Source organism: Penicillium nucicola (genome assembly GCF_028828085.1).
Source record: "Penicillium nucicola strain IBT 29836 chromosome Unknown utg000005l, whole genome shotgun sequence".
Classification (NCBI taxonomy): Eukaryota; Fungi; Ascomycota; class Eurotiomycetes; order Eurotiales; family Aspergillaceae; genus Penicillium; species Penicillium nucicola.
This window is the reverse complement of record NW_026643129.1, coordinates 248523-269004: the sequence shown is the minus strand read 5'-3', so window position 1 is coordinate 269004 and position 20482 is coordinate 248523. Positions and strand designations below refer to the sequence as shown.

Below are 20482 nucleotides of genomic sequence, written 5' to 3'. Positions count from 1 at the left end.
GTTCATACAGGTCTAATGTGCTTGAGCTTTGTGATACATACATACACACACATTTTATTAACGCCCGGCGGCTGAACCGAAAGGGCCTCGCATCCCGTATCTGCTGTACGCATCTTGGATGGACGGTCGCACTTTGAGACTCTGTAAAACTTATATACACAATGCTCCACAATTACGTGAGAGTTGTTTGACTCTTACATCGTGATTAGTGCGAGGCTTAGGCTCCGTGGGACATGGGACAAATGAGTTGGGATCGGCCCGAGCCGAGCCCAAATAAAAAGAATACATAGCCTTTCCCCGATCTCACAATCAATCGTAAATGTTGGCAACAGGCCCATCCTATTCAGTTAGGCTTACATCGGCGGCTTTACAGTACAGCATGGTGTATTATGCATGAGCCCTGGTGTGTTGGTCACTGTGATCGGCACTACATGAAGGCCCGCAACTTTCAGATAGGCCAGAAAGTACTGTAGTCAAGCTCCCAGGAGGCACGACAACCCTATGTCACGTGCATTTCCTAATACCCCAGCGTCCCCCAGCTCGAGTAAACCCATTTCAATCTGATCACTGAGTAGAATCATGAAAAACCCAGCACAGAAAGAATCTGCTGCTAATGATGCATCGAAGTCCTCCCACTATCGCTCTTTCAGGCACTCTCTACCACCTTGAATCTTCCACCACCCTTAAAAAATGGCGCCGAGACTGCCTCCCTCAAAACTAGCAATGATCCGTGATATAATCCTTGCCAAATCACTGACTACCTCGCAGATGACGGAAGCCGCCAAATGTAGTGAGCGTTCCATCATCAATATCAGCAACAACCTTCGCCGGTTCGGAAATATCAGAGCACCCCCAACTCGCGTGGGCCGACGACCAAGCGTGACCCCTCCGATGCTCGAAACGAGCTGTTTTTATGCGATTGTTTATTACTGTACTAAAATAATGCCGAAATTGGGGGTCAGGGGTAGTGTACAGTAACCGTGATAGGTCTGGCGATATAAGTTACAAGATAGAGTTCGACGAATAACTACAGAGAGTGAAGTGGTGGATCTGATTTCGAGCGCGTCTGTAGATTCATACTCCATTATCCATAAAGAACATCCTATATATATACCAACCCTGTCTTGGGGGTTTCACACTCGTACAGAGAATGATCAGCATACCATTGATCAATTCGAGTTCATCAGCTGGTCCTCGTTTTGATAAGCATGACAGAAAGCCAACTAAGACCAAAACACAGAAAACATACGCAAAGACCTACAGTATTTTCGAAATACTGCGAAGACATAGTTCACATGAGATTTAGAAAAAGTATATAGCAATGTCGGTTAATCGCGCTCTTGAAACCCATTCCTGGGAGCAAATGTTGATTCAAACATTGCAGGATAAACCGATCCAATCGCCTATATGTTCTCGAGTATACCGAATCCAGTCCCAGCTTATCCACATCTTTACTTCACTGGCTAGCAATCAAATGATGATACTACTGCTCAAAGCTAGTGCGAGGAAATGGGCTGTTTAATGAGTTGAAGATGATACCATCGGAGCAATAACAAGTTCTTTGTAACTGCCCACGTATTCTTTGACGGGAACATATGGTTGCGCCCGGAGCCAGTGGCCGACTCTTTTAGGGGTTCGCGAAAAGCCCACCGATAACCACACATTAGAACACGTTCTTGCCATATATTATAATCCTAAGAAGCTCTTCAAATATACGATGAATAGCATTCAGCCCCCCCGGTGATAACACATTCGCCCGAGCTCGGCCATACGGAGCTTTGACAAACGCCATCGTCCGAGCCCTAAGCAACAAGCCAAGAAACGTGGGGATCTCGTTTATTATTCAAAAAAGCCACTGCGGAAATAGCCTTGCCCAGCCAGCCAAGACGGAATAAGCATTACGTGTCGAGTATAAGTTATCCGTCAGAGAGAAGACCTCGGGGAAGTTACGAGGGTATTCTTCCATCACCGCATCACAGTACCACTAAATCAAGAAGACTGAAGACAAACTTGCAAGTCAAGCTGTCACCACTGACAGATCTTGACCCATTTCTCCATCCAGTTAATCCAATTCTCGACTCTCTCCACACCCCACACTCTCAAACACACACCTTGACTGGTGCGGATGAGACTATACCCGCCAGCTCATATCAACGTCGGACTTAAGAAAACCAACCACTGAGAACGCATCCTGATGCAATCTTGGCTTTCAATCGCTGGTCCATCCCTGGCTCTAGTCTGGGGGTGGAGATGAGTCCACGTCTCGTCCCCACCCCCAGATCCCCGGAAAGATGGAGTACGGGGAAGGCGATGCATAGAGCTGGTCTGTCCGCGGTGAGTCCGCGAGACTAGGGGGTAGCGTATATAAAGAGCCAGGGCTTGAGTGAGATCGCTTTCTTCCCTCACGGCCCTTTCTGAGATTCTCTTTCTTGGGTTCTGGTTGGCTATACGTTATTCGCACTCGCAATGGAGAAGACTGATAACCATCATATGCATGTCGAAGGGGCTGATCCCAGTCCCCAGGGAACAGAAGCGGGCAAGCAGTCCGACTTCTATATTGAAGACAGGGTTGCTCATCTGTCTGAGGAGCATCGACAGTATCTCCTCGCCCGACATGGCACTTTGGATCTTGATCCCATCCCTGACATGAGTGATGCGGACCCGTACAACTGGCCTCGATGGAGGGTAAGAATATTCCATTCATTCCAACATAAACAATGACAAACACCATTCTGACACATGGCTGCTACCTTGTAGAAAAACATCAACCTCACGCTCGTCGCCTTCCACGCCATGATGGCCACCTTCACCGCAGCGTCCATCCAATCTGCCTTCGAAAACATCTCCGAGGACCTAGAGGTCAGCATGCAACGCACCAGCTACTTGGTCTCTCTGTTCATTGCCGTGCTGGGCGGCGCACCGCTCTTCTGGCGTCCACTGTCGAATCGGTTCGGTCGCCGGCCGATTTTCCTAATCTCGCTGGTCTGCAGTTTGGTTGGGAATATTGGTTGTGCGAAGAGTCCGTCCTATGCGACTATGGGTCTCTGTCGTGCTATCACTGCTTTCTTTATCAGTCCGGCTGCGGCTATTGGTAGTGCGGTTGTCGCCGAGACTTTCTTCAAGAAGGATCGTGCGAGATGCATGGGGGCGTGGACATTGATGGTCACGATTGGTGTCCCTGCTGCGCCGTTTATTACGGGCTTTGTTGCTTTGCGGGTTGGATATCGGTGGATTTATTATATTCTTGCTATTGTGAGTTTATCGTGATAGGATGGGAAAAGGGTGAGCATCGCTGACACATTATATAACTTACAGGTCAACGCAGTCCAGTTCATGCTCTACCTCTTCCTTGGCTCGGAGTCACTATACGTCCGCGGTGAACAGGCCTCGCGGAATGTGGCTCGGGTCAAGGAGAGTCTCTTCAAATTTGGCCGTATTGATAACACTCCTCTGCGGATTTGGGACTTCTTCCAGCCCTTGAGCTACTTCGCCAAGCCATGTGTGGTTCTTCCAGCTGCTGCATACGCCATGATCTTCCTCTGGGGTAGTGTCATGCTCACAATTGAGATTCCGCAGCTGTACCCGGCGATGTTCGGCTTCAACACGCAGCAGGTTGGACTCCAGTTCTTGGGTTTGGTGATTGGGTCTGTGATTGGAGAACAGATTGGCGGGTTCATCTCCGACAGGTGGATGTTGATGCGACAGAAGCGGATTGGAGAGCCTCCTGCGCCTGAGTACCGTCTCTGGCTCAGTCATATTGGTCATGTGTTGACCATTTGTGGTATTGTGGTGTTTACCATCCAGCTGCGCGATGCGGGCAGTACTTGGAGTATCACTCCTATTATTGGTGCTGCTATCGCGGCCGGTGGAAATCAGATTGTGACTACGATTGACATTACTTATGCTGTCGATTGTTATCGCGAGGATGCTGCGAGTGTGGGCGTTTTCATTACTTTTGTTCGTCAGATGTGGGGATTCATTGGACCTTTCTGGTATGTTCTTCACCATACATCAAGGATGGACGTTTGCTAACTGGTGTAGGTTCCCTCAGATGTTCACGACCGTTGGGTGGGCTGGTGGTGCTGGTATTATCATTGCTTTGATAGTAGCTGTCAGTATCATTCCCACCATCTTGGTTCAATGGCGAGGTGCTACATGGCGATAGTCACAGAACGTATACTGGATCAAATATTGGACCAGATAATTGATAAATAATACACTATTCACATTTACTTCATACTAAAAATCCAGATCAGTCCTCCAAGAAAAGAAAAGAAACATCATAACATCATATCACATAAACAAAAAGACCACCACCAACCCAAATCACCACTCATCAACCCTCTGCATCCTCAAATGCATACCCTCAACCGGCTTCGTAGTAACAGCACCAGCAATATGAATCTCCTGCTTCGGATCCTGCATCTCAAACCAAAACCTACCCACAACGCCAGCAACCGCACACCTCAACTCCGCCCGCGCAAAGTCCTTCCCAATACAAGCCCGCTGGCCATGCAAAAAGGTAATCTGCGCGAAATTCGTCGACGCCCCTCCATTATTATTCGGCACCTGGTTACCATTCTTATCTGTATCAATCCATCGCTCCGGAATAAACTCATCCCCGTTATCACCCCAGAATAGCGGTGATCGGTTGATAGCATACGGACAGAGAATCACCCTCGTCCCCTTTGGTACGTGCTTACCGGCGACGACGGTATCCCGGATCGATTCGCGGATTGTGGCTGGCACGGTTGGATACAGACGGAGTACTTCTTGGCAGACGCCGTTGAGGAGGGGGAGGGATTCCAGGTCTTGGTAGGTTATTGGGCTTGCGCCGGAGGGAATCCGGGTGCGGATTTCAGCGCGGAGTCGGGTTTGATATTCTGGATGGAGGGTTAGGAGGTAGCAGGCCCAGGTGAGAGCGCTGGCTGTTGTTTCATGCTGGGAGTTGTTAGTAGAGTGTTTTGCTTGTGGACTGGAGAAAGTGGTATGGGACATACGCCTGCGGCTAGGAATGTCAACATCTGATCGACTAGCTCGGTGTCTGAGAAATCTCCTCCAAGCATCATTGTGCCCAGGATGTCGGCCTCGAGGTCCTTGGCCGAAGCCTTGGACGCGGCTAGGGTCTGGCGTTTCTCGCGCACTATGTCGTTGCAGAGATTTCGGAGGAAGTTCGTCTCGTTGGTGATGACATCGTTCATGCGCCAGGGCACACGTTGGGCTATCCATTGCGGCAAGGTGAAGTTCATGGCTAGGAAGGCCATCTTCTCTGTGGTGGGTTCGAGAATATTGAGGAAACTCTCCGCGACGCGGTTATCCTTGTCCTGCAGTGAGCAGAAGTCTCTGCCCATAGCGGCAGGTCCAATGATGTCGAGTGTCAGACGACTAGATAGTGTTAGCATATATATATACAAAAGTGAACTATACGGTAAATCATAAAGCTAGAGCCCGCTCGAACAAACATACCTCGCCCATTCCCCAACTTCCAACTTGCCAATCTTCTCCTCGGCATTCGTACCCTCCATCGGATGATGAATCAACTCCTTCTCCATCTCATCCAAGAACTGCCCCGTCTTCTCCCACATCAGTGAATACATAGAGCGGATGTTCTTGATGTTAAAGGCAGGCGTGAGCGCTTTCCGCTGCTTCTTATGCGCCGCGCCCTCGGACAGAATCATTCCAAAGCCGATGATGCGAGCGAGAAAGTTCCGGAATCGCCACGGCTTCTCGAAGTCGTAGGTGTTTGTGCTCATGATGTCTAACAGGGCCTGATGGTTGGTTGCGATCACGTAGCTCTTGCAGATCATGTCGCGCATGTGGATGAGGCCTTCATTCGGGATGGTCTTCATCCAGTGCAGAGGCATGCGGCCTCTTGGCGAGTCGAAGATGATCGAGGCATGGTTCATTAAGCCCTGACGGGGCGTTAGTAGTGCAGTGTAGTGATGGAAGTTATATAGTACTCACCGGCACTCTGGGTAAATGGCGCAGCGGGTTCAGGAAGAACGGCCATATGATGATCCCGTAGAGGGCTCTCATTAGAAAATTTACCCCTAATGCACCCAGACATACTGTCTGGAATGTCTCCTCTACAAAGACAGTGCGCTGTAGGAAGTAGGCTTCCACGAGAGTCAAGGCCGCCAAGGCTGGTATAGTATCGCTCATATTTGCAATTCACAGGTTCAGAGAAGAGACTATGAACGGAGTGTCAAGACGCAAACTCCAGTGGAGGAGATGATATTTAGACCCATTCGGCATGTCATGACTCCACAAGATCGACATCTCGTTGGGGGAACCACTGCGACCTCGGCTAGAGTGTTGATGGTTCATATGAGATGAGAGTTGTAATGGCTGTAGCCTGTTACTGTACTTACTGTACTGTCAGTAGTAGGCGATCGAATAGAATTGGCTCCAGTAGGGCTATATTGAACCATGATTGCATGGTTAAGGGGTTATGACTTCATCCCGAGAGCACACACATGCACAGCACATCCCTGTCGATCACATCGCTTAACGAACAAAGTCGCCAGAGTCTGTGAATGCGGGGAAAACATGTGAAGAGCGAACCCTAAACTTCGAGGAAAAAGGAAAACCGCGTGAAGATCGGCCGATCAACGTGGAGAGCAGAAAGCCCTCGCATTGGTTTCCCAATGGGCAAAGATCAACGCGTGAAACCGAGGTATTCCCGTCCAAAGTGATTAAAAGCGTCACGCTAAGATGGAGCTATTCCCAGGCCAAAACAGCTAAAACCATAAAATTAGTGAACGACATCACTTCACTCCTTTCTCTGCACATCATGTCTCTCGATCTCATTCAGCAATATACCCAAACAGCCATTGCGGCGCTCCCCGAGCCAGCGCAAAATATCCTGGGAAATAGTGTCGCGCAGAAAGCAGCCGCGCTCATCGTCGCGCTGAGCCTGACTCGCTCCGTCAACCGCTTCTTCTCCAAGTGGACATTACAGAACTGGACAACCAACGCGAAATGGGAGTCGTCGCGCGAACTCATCCTCCTCACGGGCGGATGTAGTGGAATTGGCAAGCAGGTCATGGAGGATCTGTCGGCCACCGGGGTGCGCGTGATCATTCTCGATATCAATGCGCCAGAATTCCCATTACCGGCGAATGTCGCCTTCTACAAGGCGAATATCACTTCCTCGGCGGATATCGCAGCTGTCGCGGCGATGATCCGGAAGGAGCACGGCGAGCCCACAGTCCTCATCAACAACGCGGGCGTCGGACACGATGGCACGATTCTGGAAGAGCCCGAGGCCAAGATCCGCCAGACCTTCGAGGTCAACACTCTTTCCCATTTCCTGATGGTGAAGGAGTTCCTGCCGGCCATGATCAAGACGAACCACGGCCACGTCGTGACCATTGCCAGCATGGCTAGCTTTGTCGCTCTCGGTGAGATGGTGGATTATTGTTGCTCTAAGGCGAGCGCCCTTGCTTTCCACGAGGGCTTGCGCCAGGAGTTGCGGTACTGGTATAATGCGCCCAATGTGCGCACGAGGTGAGTTTCAGATCTCCCCTTCCTCCCTTCCTCCAGAGAACAGAATGAAGTGAAATTGAATTGAATATCCGCTGATCTCGCAGTGTCATTCATCCGATGTGGGTTCGCACCCCTATGATTAAGATCCTGACCGACAACGAGCGCCATTTCAAGCAGCCGATTATGACCCCCCAGGTGGTCTCTGCTGCGATCTGTAAGCAGATCCTGGAGCAGCGCAGTGGACAGGTGATCTTGCCCAGTAGTCAGTCTGTGGCTTCGCTGGTACGCGCCATGCCTACTTGGATGCAGGAGGGAGTGCGCGCATTCGCATCAGGTGCTTTGAAGAAGATGCGTGCTGCGCAGCAGGCTGAGAAGGATGCCAAGTAAGATTTTAGTATAATTCCCTTGTCTAAATGTAAATAGAACGATACCTATATGCACATAGTGATTTTGCCCACTCCTGATTCTTCATGTCAGTATAATTCTTGAACTGCCTACAGTATGTCTGGGTCTTGAATCAATCATTTCAACTTATATACGTCTGACACAGCACAACATATCTTCATAACAAAAGTAATATAAACAGACGATAAAAACTATTTCTAATACCATCCCACCTAAATACAATCAAACCATCATCTCCGTCAAAAACGCCTCCACCTTCTTCCCCTGCTGCGTTTTCTCCGTCGAACCCAACTCCAAATTATAAACCGGCGCCACATGACACTCTCGATGCCCAACAAACAACTCAACCTTCCCAAAGCCCTCCTTGAAATTCGCCGCGAACTCCTCAATAATCGGTAACATAATCTCATTCCCGCCCGCGGTGATCAGCACCGCTTCCACAGGGAAACTCGCATACCAATCCACCGGCGCCGTCGACAAATCAGTATAATAATCACGCTTTGCACGGCCAAGGTACGCAGTCGACCACGGCCGCGCAACAGCCTGGGTAATGAGATCCCCGCCGTGGTAGATAACCCGATCCGGGAACTCTGCATCCATGAGCGTCCACGGCGCGACCAGGACTGCGCCGCCCAGCCGGGTGGATAGCTCGAGCGGAGCGATTTCCGGGTGTGGGTGTGCCAGATGGGAGAGCACGCCGCCGACGAGATTCCCGCCGGCGGAGTCCCCGCCGATGAAGACCGTTGACGGGGAGCGGGTTGGCTGGGCCAGGACGTGGCGCAGACATTCAACGGCCTGTCGGAGCTGGGTTGGATACGTCGCCACTGGGGAGAGCGTGTATGTCAAGCTGAAGACGGCGACGGTCTTGCCGCGGGCGTGCAGGTCGGCTATCAATTGTGCGTAGAATTTGAAGTGGCCCATACTGGCCGGTAGGCCGAACCCACCCCCTGAAAGCGTTAGCAGGTGCTTCGGACTAGTCTTGTGTCTTGTGTCTTGTCACATACCATGATACCACACGAGGACGTTGTCGGCATTGCGATCCCCGATCCAGTGGCCTAGTGCGCCGTGGGCGAGTTCGACGGATTGATCCGGTGTGTTGGTCTTCTTGGTGTGCAGTTCATAGATCTTGTGTGAAGGCGGCGACACGTATTGTAGCTGGGTTGGGGTTAGGCGCGCTGTTGCTTTGCGGAATACTGCGTATCCCAGATGCAGGAACAGTGTCTTTGCTTGGCGCTCGGTGCGCCATAGACCGGTTAGGAGGGCGTAGAATCCGGCTAGCAGGATGGATGCTAGGGCTGGGAGGAAGTCGAGCTTCTCTTGCAAGGTGAGGGTGACTTGGCTGACTTTGGAGAGAGACATGATTACTTTCCAGGTTGGAACTGGAATCCATTGGGACTATGATCATTGACTGATACTTGACTGATAATTGAAGACCGAGGATGTCCGCACTGCTATCCTGTTTGAGAAAGGATTGGCGTGGATCGGCCTCGGCAGCACATGGGGGATTTTGTGAATGGTTGGAGGATGAACAATAGTGGCATGGAGTGAGTTAGGCTAACGAGGTATGGAGGGCATGGTTTTAGTATCGTGCATAGTATCAGTTCAGTTACATACGGACTATAACTATTCAGTGCCATCGTGTGAAAACAAGGCATAGATTGTACAACCCATAAACTCCCCTAAATCCCTAAAGTCTACTATATTCTCCTAATCCCCGAAATTCCCTTCAGATCGACAATCGCGGAGACACAGGATCTCCCCGACGTCAGATATGCACAGTTCTCCAAAGTCTAGTTCGCATGCCTTACTCCATGCAGTCCGCCGATCATCGTGAAACCGAGGCATGTGAACTCCGATCTCTTATAAGGGAAAATCGACTCCCCATGTTTTCTCGTCACCATCATCATGAACAACACACATTCCTACGATGTGATCATCGTCGGCGCCGGCATTTCAGGCATCAATGCCGCCTATCGCATTCAAGACCAACTCCCCGGCTTCAGCTATGCCATCCTAGAAGCCCGCGACGACCTAGGCGGCACCTGGGATCTCTTCAAATACCCCGGCATCCGCTCCGACTCGGATCTCTTCACCTTTGGCTTCCAATTCAACCCCTGGAAGAGGGATAACCCCATTGCCGAGGGCTCTGCCATCAAAGAGTACGTGCGCGACACCGCACACAAATACGGCATCGACCAAAACATCCGCTTCGGCCACCGTCTCACCGCAGCAGACTGGTCCACCGCACAGAATACGTGGTCGCTCACAGTCGACCGCGGACAGGAGCACACCTCCACCTTCACCGCCCGCTATGTCATCTTCGGCACGGGGTATTACAACTACAAGGAGCCTCTGCGCGCCGACATCCCCAACCTCGACGACTTCCAGGGCCAGATCGTGCACCCGCAGTTCTGGCCCGAGGACCTGCACTACCAGGACAAGAAAGTCGTGATCATCGGCAGCGGCGCAACAGCCGTAACGCTCCTCCCCAACCTCGCCGATAAAGCCGCGCGCGTGACCATGCTGCAGCGCAGCCCAACCTACATCCTCTCCCTCCCGAACCGAACCAACAGCCGCTGGCTGTCGTACCTCCTGCCGGCATCGCTGTACAGCCGTGTCCAGCGCCTCATCTGGATCTACACCTCGCGCTTCTTCTTCCTCTTCTGCCAGCGGTTCCCGGGCTTCTCGCGCTGGCTGTTGAAGCTGAACGTGCGCAAGCAGTTGCCCGCGCACATCCCCTTCGCCCCGCACTTCCAGCCCCGGTATAACCCCTGGGACCAGCGGCTGTGCGTCTGTCCCGACGGCGACCTGTTCCGCTGTTTGAGGACCGGCAAGGCCGATGTCAAGACTGATACCATTCGCGCGGTGACGGCGCGGGGGATCACGCTGGCTTCGGGGGACACGCTGGACGCGGATATTATTGTGACGGCGACGGGGCTGAGGCTGCAGATTGCCGGTGGGGCGGTGCTGTCCGTCGATGGGAGTAAGATTGATATTGGGGACAAGTATCTGTGGAATGGGGTCATGTTGCAGGATTTGCCGAATGCGTCGTTTGTCATTGGGTATACGAATGCATCGTGGACGTTGGGGGCTGATGCGACGGCGCTGTTTGTTTGTCGCTTGTTGAAGACGTTGGAGTCGCGGAAGTTGCTTGCTGCGACGCCGCGCTTGAAGGCTGGGGAGGCGGCGACGTTGCAGGATCGGCGTTTGCTTAATCTCAACTCGACGTATGTGTCTGTTGCGGAGCGGGCTCTTCCTAAGGCTGCTGATCGTGGGCCCTGGCAGCCGCGTGATCACTACTTGAAGGATCTGAAGTTTGCTCAGAGCGGTGATATCGACACTGGATTGGAGTTTGTACAGGGGCCTGGTCTGCGACTGCGTCCTAAGATGTCTTGATTCACAGTATAGTACCTTATATGGTTATGATGATGATGCGAGTTCTTGTATAGTTTCAGGTTTCGACGAATATGCACCCTTAACACGACGTCTTGTCTCTTGTTTCGACAATTCATCCTCCAGAGAATGGTTGATTTTATATATTCATGGTGATGTAATTCTTGTTGCATTTCCCAGAGCTTGATTTGATTCTCAACATTCTCCATGATGTCACACATCATCACAATCGACATGTCATCGAGATCCAACTCCCAAGTAAGCTACGCCAAGTGTAGGTGTAACTACAAGTACAAGTATAAGTATAGTAACTAAAAATCATTTCCCACTCGGAGTATTCAAACATCCAATATCCAATTCCACCACTACATTCCACCAAACCTACCACCGACCCAATGGCGCCAAAAGACAAGTACACAGACCCCGAATTACGGGACCAAGTCAAGGAAGAAATCCACAACAGCGACAAGGGCGGAAAACCAGGCCAATGGTCTGCACGCAAGGTACTTACTTATATTCGGCTTGCATCAATTCAAGCCATCCATGAGCCTTGACAACAAACCAATACTGACCAATACTGGCCACAAAGGCGCAAATGATGGCATCGGAGTATAAGAAGCGCGGCGGGGGTTACAATACCAATGAAGATGGCAAGGATGAATCTCAGAAACATCTTGATAAGTGGACAGAAGAGGAATGGCAGACGAAGGAGGGGGGAGGGGACTGCGAAGCAGGATGATGGGTCGCGAAAGAGGTATTTGCCGAAGAAGGCTTGGGAGGAAATGAATGAGGGTGAGAAGGAGGAGACGGACGAGAAGAAGGTGGAGGGGTCGAAGGGGGGAGAGCAGTTTGTTGGGAATACTGAGACTGCGAAGGAGGCGAGAAGGAGGGTTAGTTTTGAGGGTGAGAATGGTGAGAATGGTGAGGAGGGAGATGAGAAGGGAGAGAAGGGAGAGAAGGGGGAGAACGGAGAGAAGAAGGAAGAGAAGAAGGAAGAGAAGAAGGAAGAGAAGAAGGCAGAGAAGATGGGAGAGGCAAATGGTGACAAGGACGAGTCGGACCAGACTCAGGGCAAAAAGAGCCAAAATGGCCAAAATGGCCAAAATACTGGCAAAGGAACTAAACGCAAGGCCAAGGCTCAGCCAGCTGAGAAAGACAACGACAGAATCAAAAGTTTGAGAAAGAGAAATTGAATTGACAATTATTTATTTTCATGGCTACTGTTCAGCGGTTCAACATCATACCGTAACACGTCTCAGACATCAAAGACTCATTTAACCTCCTCATCTCTCTCGTGACGTCCCTCATAATTACTGTTAGGCAACATATTTAGGGAATCCTCCTCCCGATCGGTCTTGTAGTTGCTCAGCCAGAAGCCGGCAGCTCCAACGAATGCCAGAATCGCCACGATGGCATAGTTCCACACCAGAAGGGGATCTGCCGAGAGTCCGACGAGGGCTTGACCGATAGCAGAGGAGAAGGCGTTCATCACCAGGGCCACAGCCTGCACCAGAGATCGCATGTTGCGGGGAGCCTTGGTGAAGGCGTACTCGAGCGAGGTCACCGAGGCGAAGATCTCAGAGATACCACCGAGAATATAGGTCAAGGCTTGGATCCAGACGGAAATGTCGGTGTATTTGCCCTCTTCCTCCAGACAGTAGTTGGCTTGCTTGCCGCAGGGACCCATCTTGTAGACGTAGTACTGGGTGACGGTGGCGACAATCATGGAGAGACCGGCGGCAATGAAACCGGCAGTGATACGCTTCACAGGAGTAAAGTTGAAGCCCATTCGACGCAGACCAGGGTACACGAACCGGTCGAAGATCGGGATGAAGATGATCAGTGCAAAGGGATTAAGATTGTTGATAATGTCGTTGGGTACACCTCCCAGGCGCATGGTGGCGGCCTGCGAAGTCAAGTTGTTAAGCATCTGGTTATATGCCAGCCCTGCAAGGTCATTAGTATATGTTCCTTGCTCATGGCAGAATCTCACATACAGTAAAGAGGGTACCAGAGGAACACCTTGCAAGCCAAAAGTCCACGGCGAACTTCGTCAACCCATTCGTCGTCAAAGTCCATCCAGGCTGGCTTGTTGGCGCCAAGGTGGCTGGGCTTCACACGGGACCAGAAGTCACTAGGACCACTCTTCTTGAACCTGGTTTGATCAGCGATATTCTCTTCCAAGTCTGCAATTTATGGAGATAGAACGTACAGTCGCACGGGGTTGAGAGACCAGCGGCCCTGCATGGCCAACTTCCACAGCTTGAATGCCTTGGTGTAAACGCTGCCGGTTGGCTCCACAAGGTAGTACTTCTTGCGGCAGAAGAACAGAATGGTGGGGCAGATACAGAACATGGCAGTGGGCAAGAGGTAAGACAGCCAGAAGCCGACATAACGTTCCGCGTAGACCATTGAAATTTGACCAACGAGCGAACCGATGTTGATCATCATGTAGAAGTAAAGATAGATACGGGCCACTGTGGCAGCTGGGTCGACAATGATACGCTCTCCACTGGGCAATGTCTGGATATAGGGCTTCTCTTCACGGTACTGCTCCGCAATCAGAGGGGAAATGTTGGACTTGAAACCACCGGTACCAACACCCATGATGATCAAACCGATAGAGAAGCATGCAATGGAGCCGTTAGGGCTAGCAATGACTGGAGGAATGGCGGAGATGATGAGAATAGTGTGGCCGACCAAAGCACAACCAATGGAGGCAAAGATGGTGCGGAAACGACCCCAGTACTGATCAGCAACCATAGCACCGAATAGAGGCATGATATAAGACCAGAAAGAGTTGACTGTCCAGGTTAGTCCCGTGTCATGTGTCCTGTGCGGACCTCTGGAACTTCACTTACACAATGTCAATCCAGTAGAGGCCTGTTGGCCCATTCCCAAGGCACCTGGCACACCATTGCTGAAGTCGGACCCGGGGACCAAAGCACCAGTGGTAGATCCGGCCGGAAGAGGACGCTGAATGAAGTTGACGACTGTTCAGGGTTAGTCTCGTGATCAGTTTCTGGAATTGGGCAACATACAAACCGCAGTTGTTCCATAGTAGGAGAATCGCTCGCAAAGTTCCACAAAGGCGACGGTGTATGCAGGCCAGGGAACCTTGCCCGCTACTCGACGAAGGTTGCGTAGATCATCTTGACTCGGGTATTCTCTGTCGACTTTATCCTCCGAATAGAATGTTCCCTGTTGAACAGGAGCTTGTTCAATTTTTAGCTCATCCTTCTCGTTGATGCCCACTTGAGAGATGGCCTTGGACTTGGCAATCTCGGCCACATCGACTGGATCGGAGGCGTTCATGGTGAAAGAGGGGATGAACTGGGAGCAGGGAGAGAAGAGAGCAAGGGAAAGAGAAACGTGAGGTTTTAAAGAAAGCAAGCAGGCAAAGACCCTGACTATCCCAAACGGGAAGGAGCGAGGCTCTCTATCAGCCACTCCGCCACCTCTTCCTCTTCTTCTTCTTTTCTTGTCTTCTGCTGGCCTCTCTCTGCCTCTCTTCGCCTTCTAGAACTCCGGAGCAATGCCTGAATCAGGATATTCCACAAAAACCGTCGATAGCCGGCCAAGACTTCAATCTGAGCGCATCCCAACCTGTCAGTATAATCGGCTGAAACCGACTGCCCTGTGGTCACCCAGCCCATCCCAAGCAGTCCTCATATCACCACCTCACCAAATCACAACTCGACAAAATGCTAATCTTTGCCAAGTCTTGCGATATCCAATCACTCGGCGGCACCGAAGCGGCTTGAGAGTTCAACTTTCGCCCCTTGGCGCATCTTGGCACACTATTCCCCCCGCGCCATCAACTTGGCTGGTAGGTTACGCTGTAACATCAACCTCTTGGCTACTCGGATTCGCCTATGGGAGCGAGGAAGAAGCTGATAACCGAGGCGGAGAGATAAGTGGTCCACCCACATGGTTCCGAAGTTAATGGCGAATATGCAGGGCCCTCCACAATGATTAGGCTCGGGACTAGTCTTGCCACTGGCTTAAGGTCTGGCTCTTGGACGCTCATGTGATATGAAGCGAACTCTGGGGTTGTCTTGGACCGTCGGGCTCCGGAGAGAGACCTCGTATAACTTGATTGATCGGACTATGGAACGACTTGGTGATTATACTTCATCTAGGCGTCGCGCGATTGGGCCTCTTTGTTGCGCTTGGCACTGCCTTCCAGTCCATATAGGACATCATCCGACATGCCGGGAATAACCATCTCGAACGTTTCCTTCACGACGGTGTACTGATAATACCCGCAGCGGGCAATGGGCTGGGTCTTCTTGATATCCAGAATCCCATCAGTGAGCACCTCGTCTTTGATGTGAACGGCGATCACCCGGCCGATCACGACGTCGACCGTGCCCATCGGTGGGTTACCAGGCAGCCGGACGGTGGAGTGATATTCACACTCAAACTTGACGGGTGACTCTTGCACCATCGGCACGTTCATCAAAGTGGCCGGCTCCTTGGTGACCTTGGCACGCTCAAACTCGTCCACACCGTACGGTACTTGCTCAGCAGAGATATTGACCGCTTCGCGCAGGTCCCAAGTGGCCAAGTTCCAGACGAATTTGCCGGTTTGCTCGGCATTGATCACGGTATCTTTACGAGTGCCTTGGACAGTCTGATTGGACGAGAACATCACATAAGGTGGATCAAAAGTGAGGTTGTTGAACTGCGAGTAAGGGGCCAAATTGGCTTGGCCTTGGGAATTCTGGGTGGAGATCCATCCGATAGGACGGGGGACCACGCACGCCTGCATGGTCAGCTACTGTATTATATGCATGAGAATGGAGAAAAGCCCACCTTGAAAGGATCGTGGGGAAGGTTATGTTCTGTGATTCCTGGCTGATAAAACATTTTGCCAGAATGCGTCGAGTTTGTTGGCGCTAAACCCCTCCTTTTATATGCGTGGGTCTCAGCCGACACATTTGCCGAGTGGTTGACCCATAGCGATCTCCAGATGAGATGCAATCAAAACATACCCTGCCAAAGATATCGATTTGGCTACCGTGATAGGACTAGCTATCGACCAAACAACAATGACCAGATCTGAATTTCTACCGTACCGGACTCATTCGCGCAAGACTCAGTGAGCTTGTCCTTTATACTGCAGGCTGCAGGGTTCTCGGGGACAGGCTGTGGTTTGCCATAAGTTGGCTGACACCTGTGAATTAATCATCATTGATGCAAAGCTAACTACCGACAATGCAAACTATGTAGCTCGTAAACAGTATAAACAAACGTAACTCGTGAAACATCCAAACCCAAGGACCTAGATATGGAATGCTGGCAGGTTGGCAACAATAAAGTCATAACTGTCCTTTCGGAAATCGTCCGGCAGCAAAGTAGCATGATTTTGAAAGAAATTCATCAACGACTGGTTACTAGCCCACTGGGGCCAGTCCATATAATTCCCAGCTTTGGCATTAGGGTCCTGCTCATAGACGAATGAGAGGTAATAAGTGTGCAGAGATTTGGATGCATAATTAGGTTGAACTCCCTGGAAGACCTGGCTCACATCTGATCCATGGAAAGTTCCCAAGAAAGGCGTATGATGGTTGTAGGAGGAAAGGTATGACCAGAATGGAATGTCTGGTTTGACTTTGATGGCAAAGTTCAAGAAGACTCGACGGGTCAGAGTGAATGAGAGATCACCGAGGATGGCGGCAAGACGCTTGAACTGCGGATACCAGTTGTATGAGCTGCCTGTGCGGAAGGGTGAGCCGTCTTCGTCGGTGGTTTGATATGTGGCGACGAAGTCGGTTAGTTGTTGGTGGCTTGCGTCGACGAAGAATAGACTGTCCAGGTAGTCCACGATATCGTCTGTCGTGGTAAAGTTGGATTGGTACAGGGCGAATATGGTTCCTTCGTCCTCTTGATCGCCGACAATGAACGGCACAGAGGCGTATTTGCCTTCGGCGGCTAATTTGTCGGCGGATTCGGTCAGAGCGGTGCCATCTGGTCGGATGAGATACGATTCGGCAACAGAATTATAGCCCAGAATCCCTGGGACTGAAGTTGCGGCATTGAGGAAGTCCTCGTATTCCAGACCACGCAGACATTCAAGAGAGTCTTTCGCGCCTGCACAGTCAGCTGCCTTTACGACAGTGTCGTATACATGTTGACCCTTGGCGCAATCAACTGGGTTGGCGGGTCCAATGCTCCCCGAGTCCATGATAGCCCCATGAAACAGGGGAGAGCCATTGTACGTATTGTTGCCGTCGTACATGGACATCTGAGCAAAGACCGAGATTGATCCCGCCGATTCTCCCCAGATAGTCACCTTGGAGGGATCTCCTCCAAACGCTTCAATGTTATCCGCCACCCACTCTAGAGCGAGGCGCTGATCCAGAAGCCCAAGATTGGCAGAACCGTCTTTCAAGACTTCCTTGCCCGGCAGGAATCCAAATCCCCCGAGACGATAGTTCATGGCGACAAAAATGACCGGCATTTTCAGGTCCACTGAGCTAGCCACAAAGTTTCCGCCGTCGTAGCTTGCGGTCGAACCTTGTTCGAACCCTCCACCATAGATCCATACCAGGACTGGTAGTTTGGCGTCGGGTTTTGTCCCGGCTGGACGGCGGACATCCAAAGTCAGACAGTCTTCACCTGCATTACTGATCTCTTGGAAGATGGGGATATTGCTCAGTTTGGCGATAATCGATTCCGGGAGGTTGCTTGCATCGGTACTGAAAAAGAACTGCGGACATGATCTCGCGACCGATGCTGCATGAATAGTGTGCAATGGCGTTGTAATCGGCAGAGGAGGTCTCAAGCGAAGTGCCCCGGTCGGGGCCATTGCATATGGTATGCCATTGAAGTTCTCGACTTTGCTCACACCGGCAGCACCGATGATAGTAGCCTCGGGCTTGGAAATCGTCACAGTCGGACCAGCCGCTCTCTTGGTCGCAGGGGCAGCCAAAGCAAGAGGCAACACGAACAACAAGATCAACTTGTATAGTGAAGGCATCATGGCCGGCATGAGGGCCCGATGACAGCTGTTTTAATTGAGCTAAATTACCTCCTTGCGTGGGAATGTCGCGCGACGAAGGGATAGATATAGAATGTCAAATTTCCCCACAGATGAGTTCATGGACGATCTGGATGGTTGGGTTTCGCTCTCATGCTCTCCCTTTCGTCGGGTCAAGCTATTTATGAATGTTTTTGGTCGAGTCCATGGCGACTGAAACGGGACATTCGACCGGTGAAGTGATCATGCGGTGGTAATGCATCAAAACTGCCGAACCCAGGCCATCCGGCACAAGCGTGCAGGATTTCAGACACGCGAGCGGGTCTGGTTGGATGCACGCGCAGCTTCTGGATGGCAATCCACCGAGAAGGTTTGCAAGTGGTAGTGCGAGTGCAGATCTTGGGTTTTCAGAATGTAGAATGCGATGTTGACGATCAACTGACGATGTAAGGGCGCTGAGCGCCTTGTCTGTTTGCACGCTTTTCATGCATGAATATGCAAGATGACATTTAATTCGCTCTAGTTTGGATTAGCTTGCATTAGTTCGGCTGGTTGAGGCGGGTGGAGGAAGATCTCTCTTTTCTGGGGAAGAGATGAAGCTGATCCCGGCTTGTCGGTGTGATTCGATCCAGCGGATCTCGAAGCACTTTGCTTAGCACTGTCCGCAGTTCTACTGCTTATATTTTCCTTGTTTGTTTGTTCTTGTTGGGTTATCTTGTCCTGCTCGGACAATAAGGTCCAGGGTGGCGTTGTGACAGTTTGTCACCCCCGGATATTCTCGGAAAGACAACAAAAGCGAAAAAGAAGGTTCATATTCGAGTAATTTCCCCGTGGTCCTCATTGCAGACATTAAATCAACAACTTGGGTGGTGGAGCTGAAACTGCAAGGGCTTCGTACATACTCGAAACCTTCACGAACGTGGCCTGTTACTCGAAACAACAAAACCTAGAACACGACGTTAATGCTTGAATTCGATGTCTAAAACAGCTCTAATCCTGGTCTCTTTCTATATGCGGAAATGTCACCAACGCCATGCAATGCAAAAATAAATCCATCCATGTCCTTTCACAGAGAGCTTATTTCTCCCAACCTTCCCAGCGGGCGAAATCCCCCGTCTCCAGATCAAACAGGTCCAGCATTCGGCCGACACTCTGATCCACCAGCTCATCCACCGAGGCAGCTCGGATGTAGTAAGCCGGCACAGGGGGGAAGATGACAGCTCCACTGCGAGTGAGCTCCAACATATTGCGCAGATGGATATCGCTGAGCGGAGTCTCCCGAGCGACGAGGACCAGCTTGCGCCGTTCCTTCAGCATCACATCGGCCGTTCGTGAGATCAGATCGTCACAGAAGCCGCTGTGGATTGCGGCCAGGGTCTTCATACTGCATGGAACGACGATCATGCCGTCGGTCTTGAAGGATCCGCTTGACACGGGCGCTGCCATGTCGTTGATGTTGTAGACGTGGTCGGCGAGTGCTCGGACATTGGATGGGTGGTAGTCGGTTTCGTATTTGATGGTTGCTTCCGCCCATTTGCTCATGACCAGGTATGTTTCGACGTTGAGACGGCGCAGGGCGATGAGCACTTTGATGCCCAGAACGGCGCCTGTGGCTCCCGTCATGGCGACGACGATGCGCTTGCGGCGTTGTGTTGGCGGGTGCAGGGCTGGTTGAACGTGTTCGACATGGGTCTCGGCTGGGGTGGAGGCTCCAGTCTGGCTACCAGCTGGAGAGGCTCCAATGGAATGGGGCGTGTGAGTGCCGGAGAGCATCGACAGCATCTTGAATTGTGGTTGGTGGATTGTAAATTAAGGATTAAGGATTCGGGTGTTGATCGAGGTTGGTATGCTGAGTGTAGTGGTAATGTAAGGTTTGATGATTAGATCTGATCAAGGCTATGTTTCTGGGTGAGCGAGACGCTTTATAAAACCCCGTGGCAAGAAAATTGATCTTCTTCAAGGCATGCCGATTCCCGAGTCCTCCCATCGGACCGTTTTCTGTATACTCTGACCCATTCCGAGCCTCCGATCCCGAGCCCCCGAGCCCCCGAGGGGTGGTGCCGAGAGCCGCGATTTGACAGCAGCAAAATTTACACAGCAACTGGGTGTTGGTGGATCATTAAATTGGCTATTTTAATACGGAGGACTCGGCAAACCGATAGTTTACTTGTCGATCATGGAGATAATATCCGTTTCGAGAATCTATAGAGC

At 51.2% G+C, this 20482-nt stretch overlaps 10 protein-coding genes across 10 annotated transcripts; 4 read left to right on the top strand and 6 right to left on the bottom strand.

The window, feature by feature from the left end:
• Positions 1-2466: 2466 nt before the first annotated feature.
• N7511_005179 (uncharacterized protein) lies at positions 2467-4165 on the top strand (the record flags this gene model as incomplete). Its single annotated transcript, XM_057127556.1, has 4 exons — positions 2467-2685; positions 2758-3252; positions 3316-3992; positions 4042-4165. 4 exons carry the CDS (start codon positions 2467-2469, stop codon positions 4163-4165), a joined length of 1515 nt encoding a protein of 504 aa, XP_056984073.1.
• Positions 4166-4326: 161 nt separating this feature from the next.
• N7511_005178 (cytochrome P450) lies at positions 4327-6162 on the bottom strand (the record flags this gene model as incomplete). The annotated part of the gene is made up of 4 exons (XM_057127555.1): positions 4327-4941; positions 5001-5385; positions 5467-5912; positions 5965-6162. 4 exons carry the CDS (start codon positions 6160-6162, stop codon positions 4327-4329), a joined length of 1644 nt encoding a protein of 547 aa, XP_056984072.1.
• Positions 6163-6793: 631 nt separating this feature from the next.
• Positions 6794-7875, top strand: N7511_005177 (uncharacterized protein; the record flags this gene model as incomplete). Its single annotated transcript, XM_057127554.1, has 2 exons — positions 6794-7509; positions 7593-7875. The coding sequence occupies 2 exons, from the start codon at positions 6794-6796 to the stop codon at positions 7873-7875; spliced, it is 999 nt and encodes a 332-aa protein (XP_056984071.1).
• Positions 7876-8115: 240 nt separating this feature from the next.
• N7511_005176 (lipase/thioesterase family protein) lies at positions 8116-9252 on the bottom strand (the record flags this gene model as incomplete). Its single annotated transcript, XM_057127553.1, has 2 exons — positions 8116-8840; positions 8898-9252. The coding sequence occupies 2 exons, from the start codon at positions 9250-9252 to the stop codon at positions 8116-8118; spliced, it is 1080 nt and encodes a 359-aa protein (XP_056984070.1).
• A 546-nt stretch (positions 9253-9798) lies between these two features.
• Positions 9799-11289, top strand: N7511_005175 (flavin-containing monooxygenase; the record flags this gene model as incomplete). The annotated part of the gene is made up of 1 exon (XM_057127552.1): positions 9799-11289. The coding sequence occupies one exon, from the start codon at positions 9799-9801 to the stop codon at positions 11287-11289; it is 1491 nt and encodes a 496-aa protein (XP_056984069.1).
• Positions 11290-11681: 392 nt separating this feature from the next.
• N7511_005174 (uncharacterized protein) lies at positions 11682-12479 on the top strand (the record flags this gene model as incomplete). The annotated part of the gene is made up of 3 exons (XM_057127551.1): positions 11682-11789; positions 11876-11895; positions 11969-12479. The coding sequence occupies 3 exons, from the start codon at positions 11682-11684 to the stop codon at positions 12477-12479; spliced, it is 639 nt and encodes a 212-aa protein (XP_056984068.1).
• Positions 12480-12556: 77 nt separating this feature from the next.
• N7511_005173 (uncharacterized protein) lies at positions 12557-14601 on the bottom strand (the record flags this gene model as incomplete). Its single annotated transcript, XM_057127550.1, has 5 exons — positions 12557-13233; positions 13284-13441; positions 13499-14090; positions 14148-14279; positions 14328-14601. The coding sequence occupies 5 exons, from the start codon at positions 14599-14601 to the stop codon at positions 12557-12559; spliced, it is 1833 nt and encodes a 610-aa protein (XP_056984067.1).
• Positions 14602-15424: 823 nt separating this feature from the next.
• On the bottom strand, positions 15425-16158 carry N7511_005172 (flavin reductase family protein; the record flags this gene model as incomplete). Its single annotated transcript, XM_057127549.1, has 2 exons — positions 15425-16054; positions 16105-16158. 2 exons carry the CDS (start codon positions 16156-16158, stop codon positions 15425-15427), a joined length of 684 nt encoding a protein of 227 aa, XP_056984066.1.
• Positions 16159-16573: 415 nt separating this feature from the next.
• Positions 16574-18271, bottom strand: N7511_005171 (putative extracellular lipase; the record flags this gene model as incomplete). Its single annotated transcript, XM_057127548.1, has 1 exon — positions 16574-18271. The coding sequence occupies one exon, from the start codon at positions 18269-18271 to the stop codon at positions 16574-16576; it is 1698 nt and encodes a 565-aa protein (XP_056984065.1).
• A 1077-nt stretch (positions 18272-19348) lies between these two features.
• Positions 19349-20053, bottom strand: N7511_005170 (UbiX family flavin prenyltransferase; the record flags this gene model as incomplete). Its single annotated transcript, XM_057127547.1, has 1 exon — positions 19349-20053. The coding sequence occupies one exon, from the start codon at positions 20051-20053 to the stop codon at positions 19349-19351; it is 705 nt and encodes a 234-aa protein (XP_056984064.1).
• Between the last annotated feature and the right edge of the window lie 429 nt (positions 20054-20482).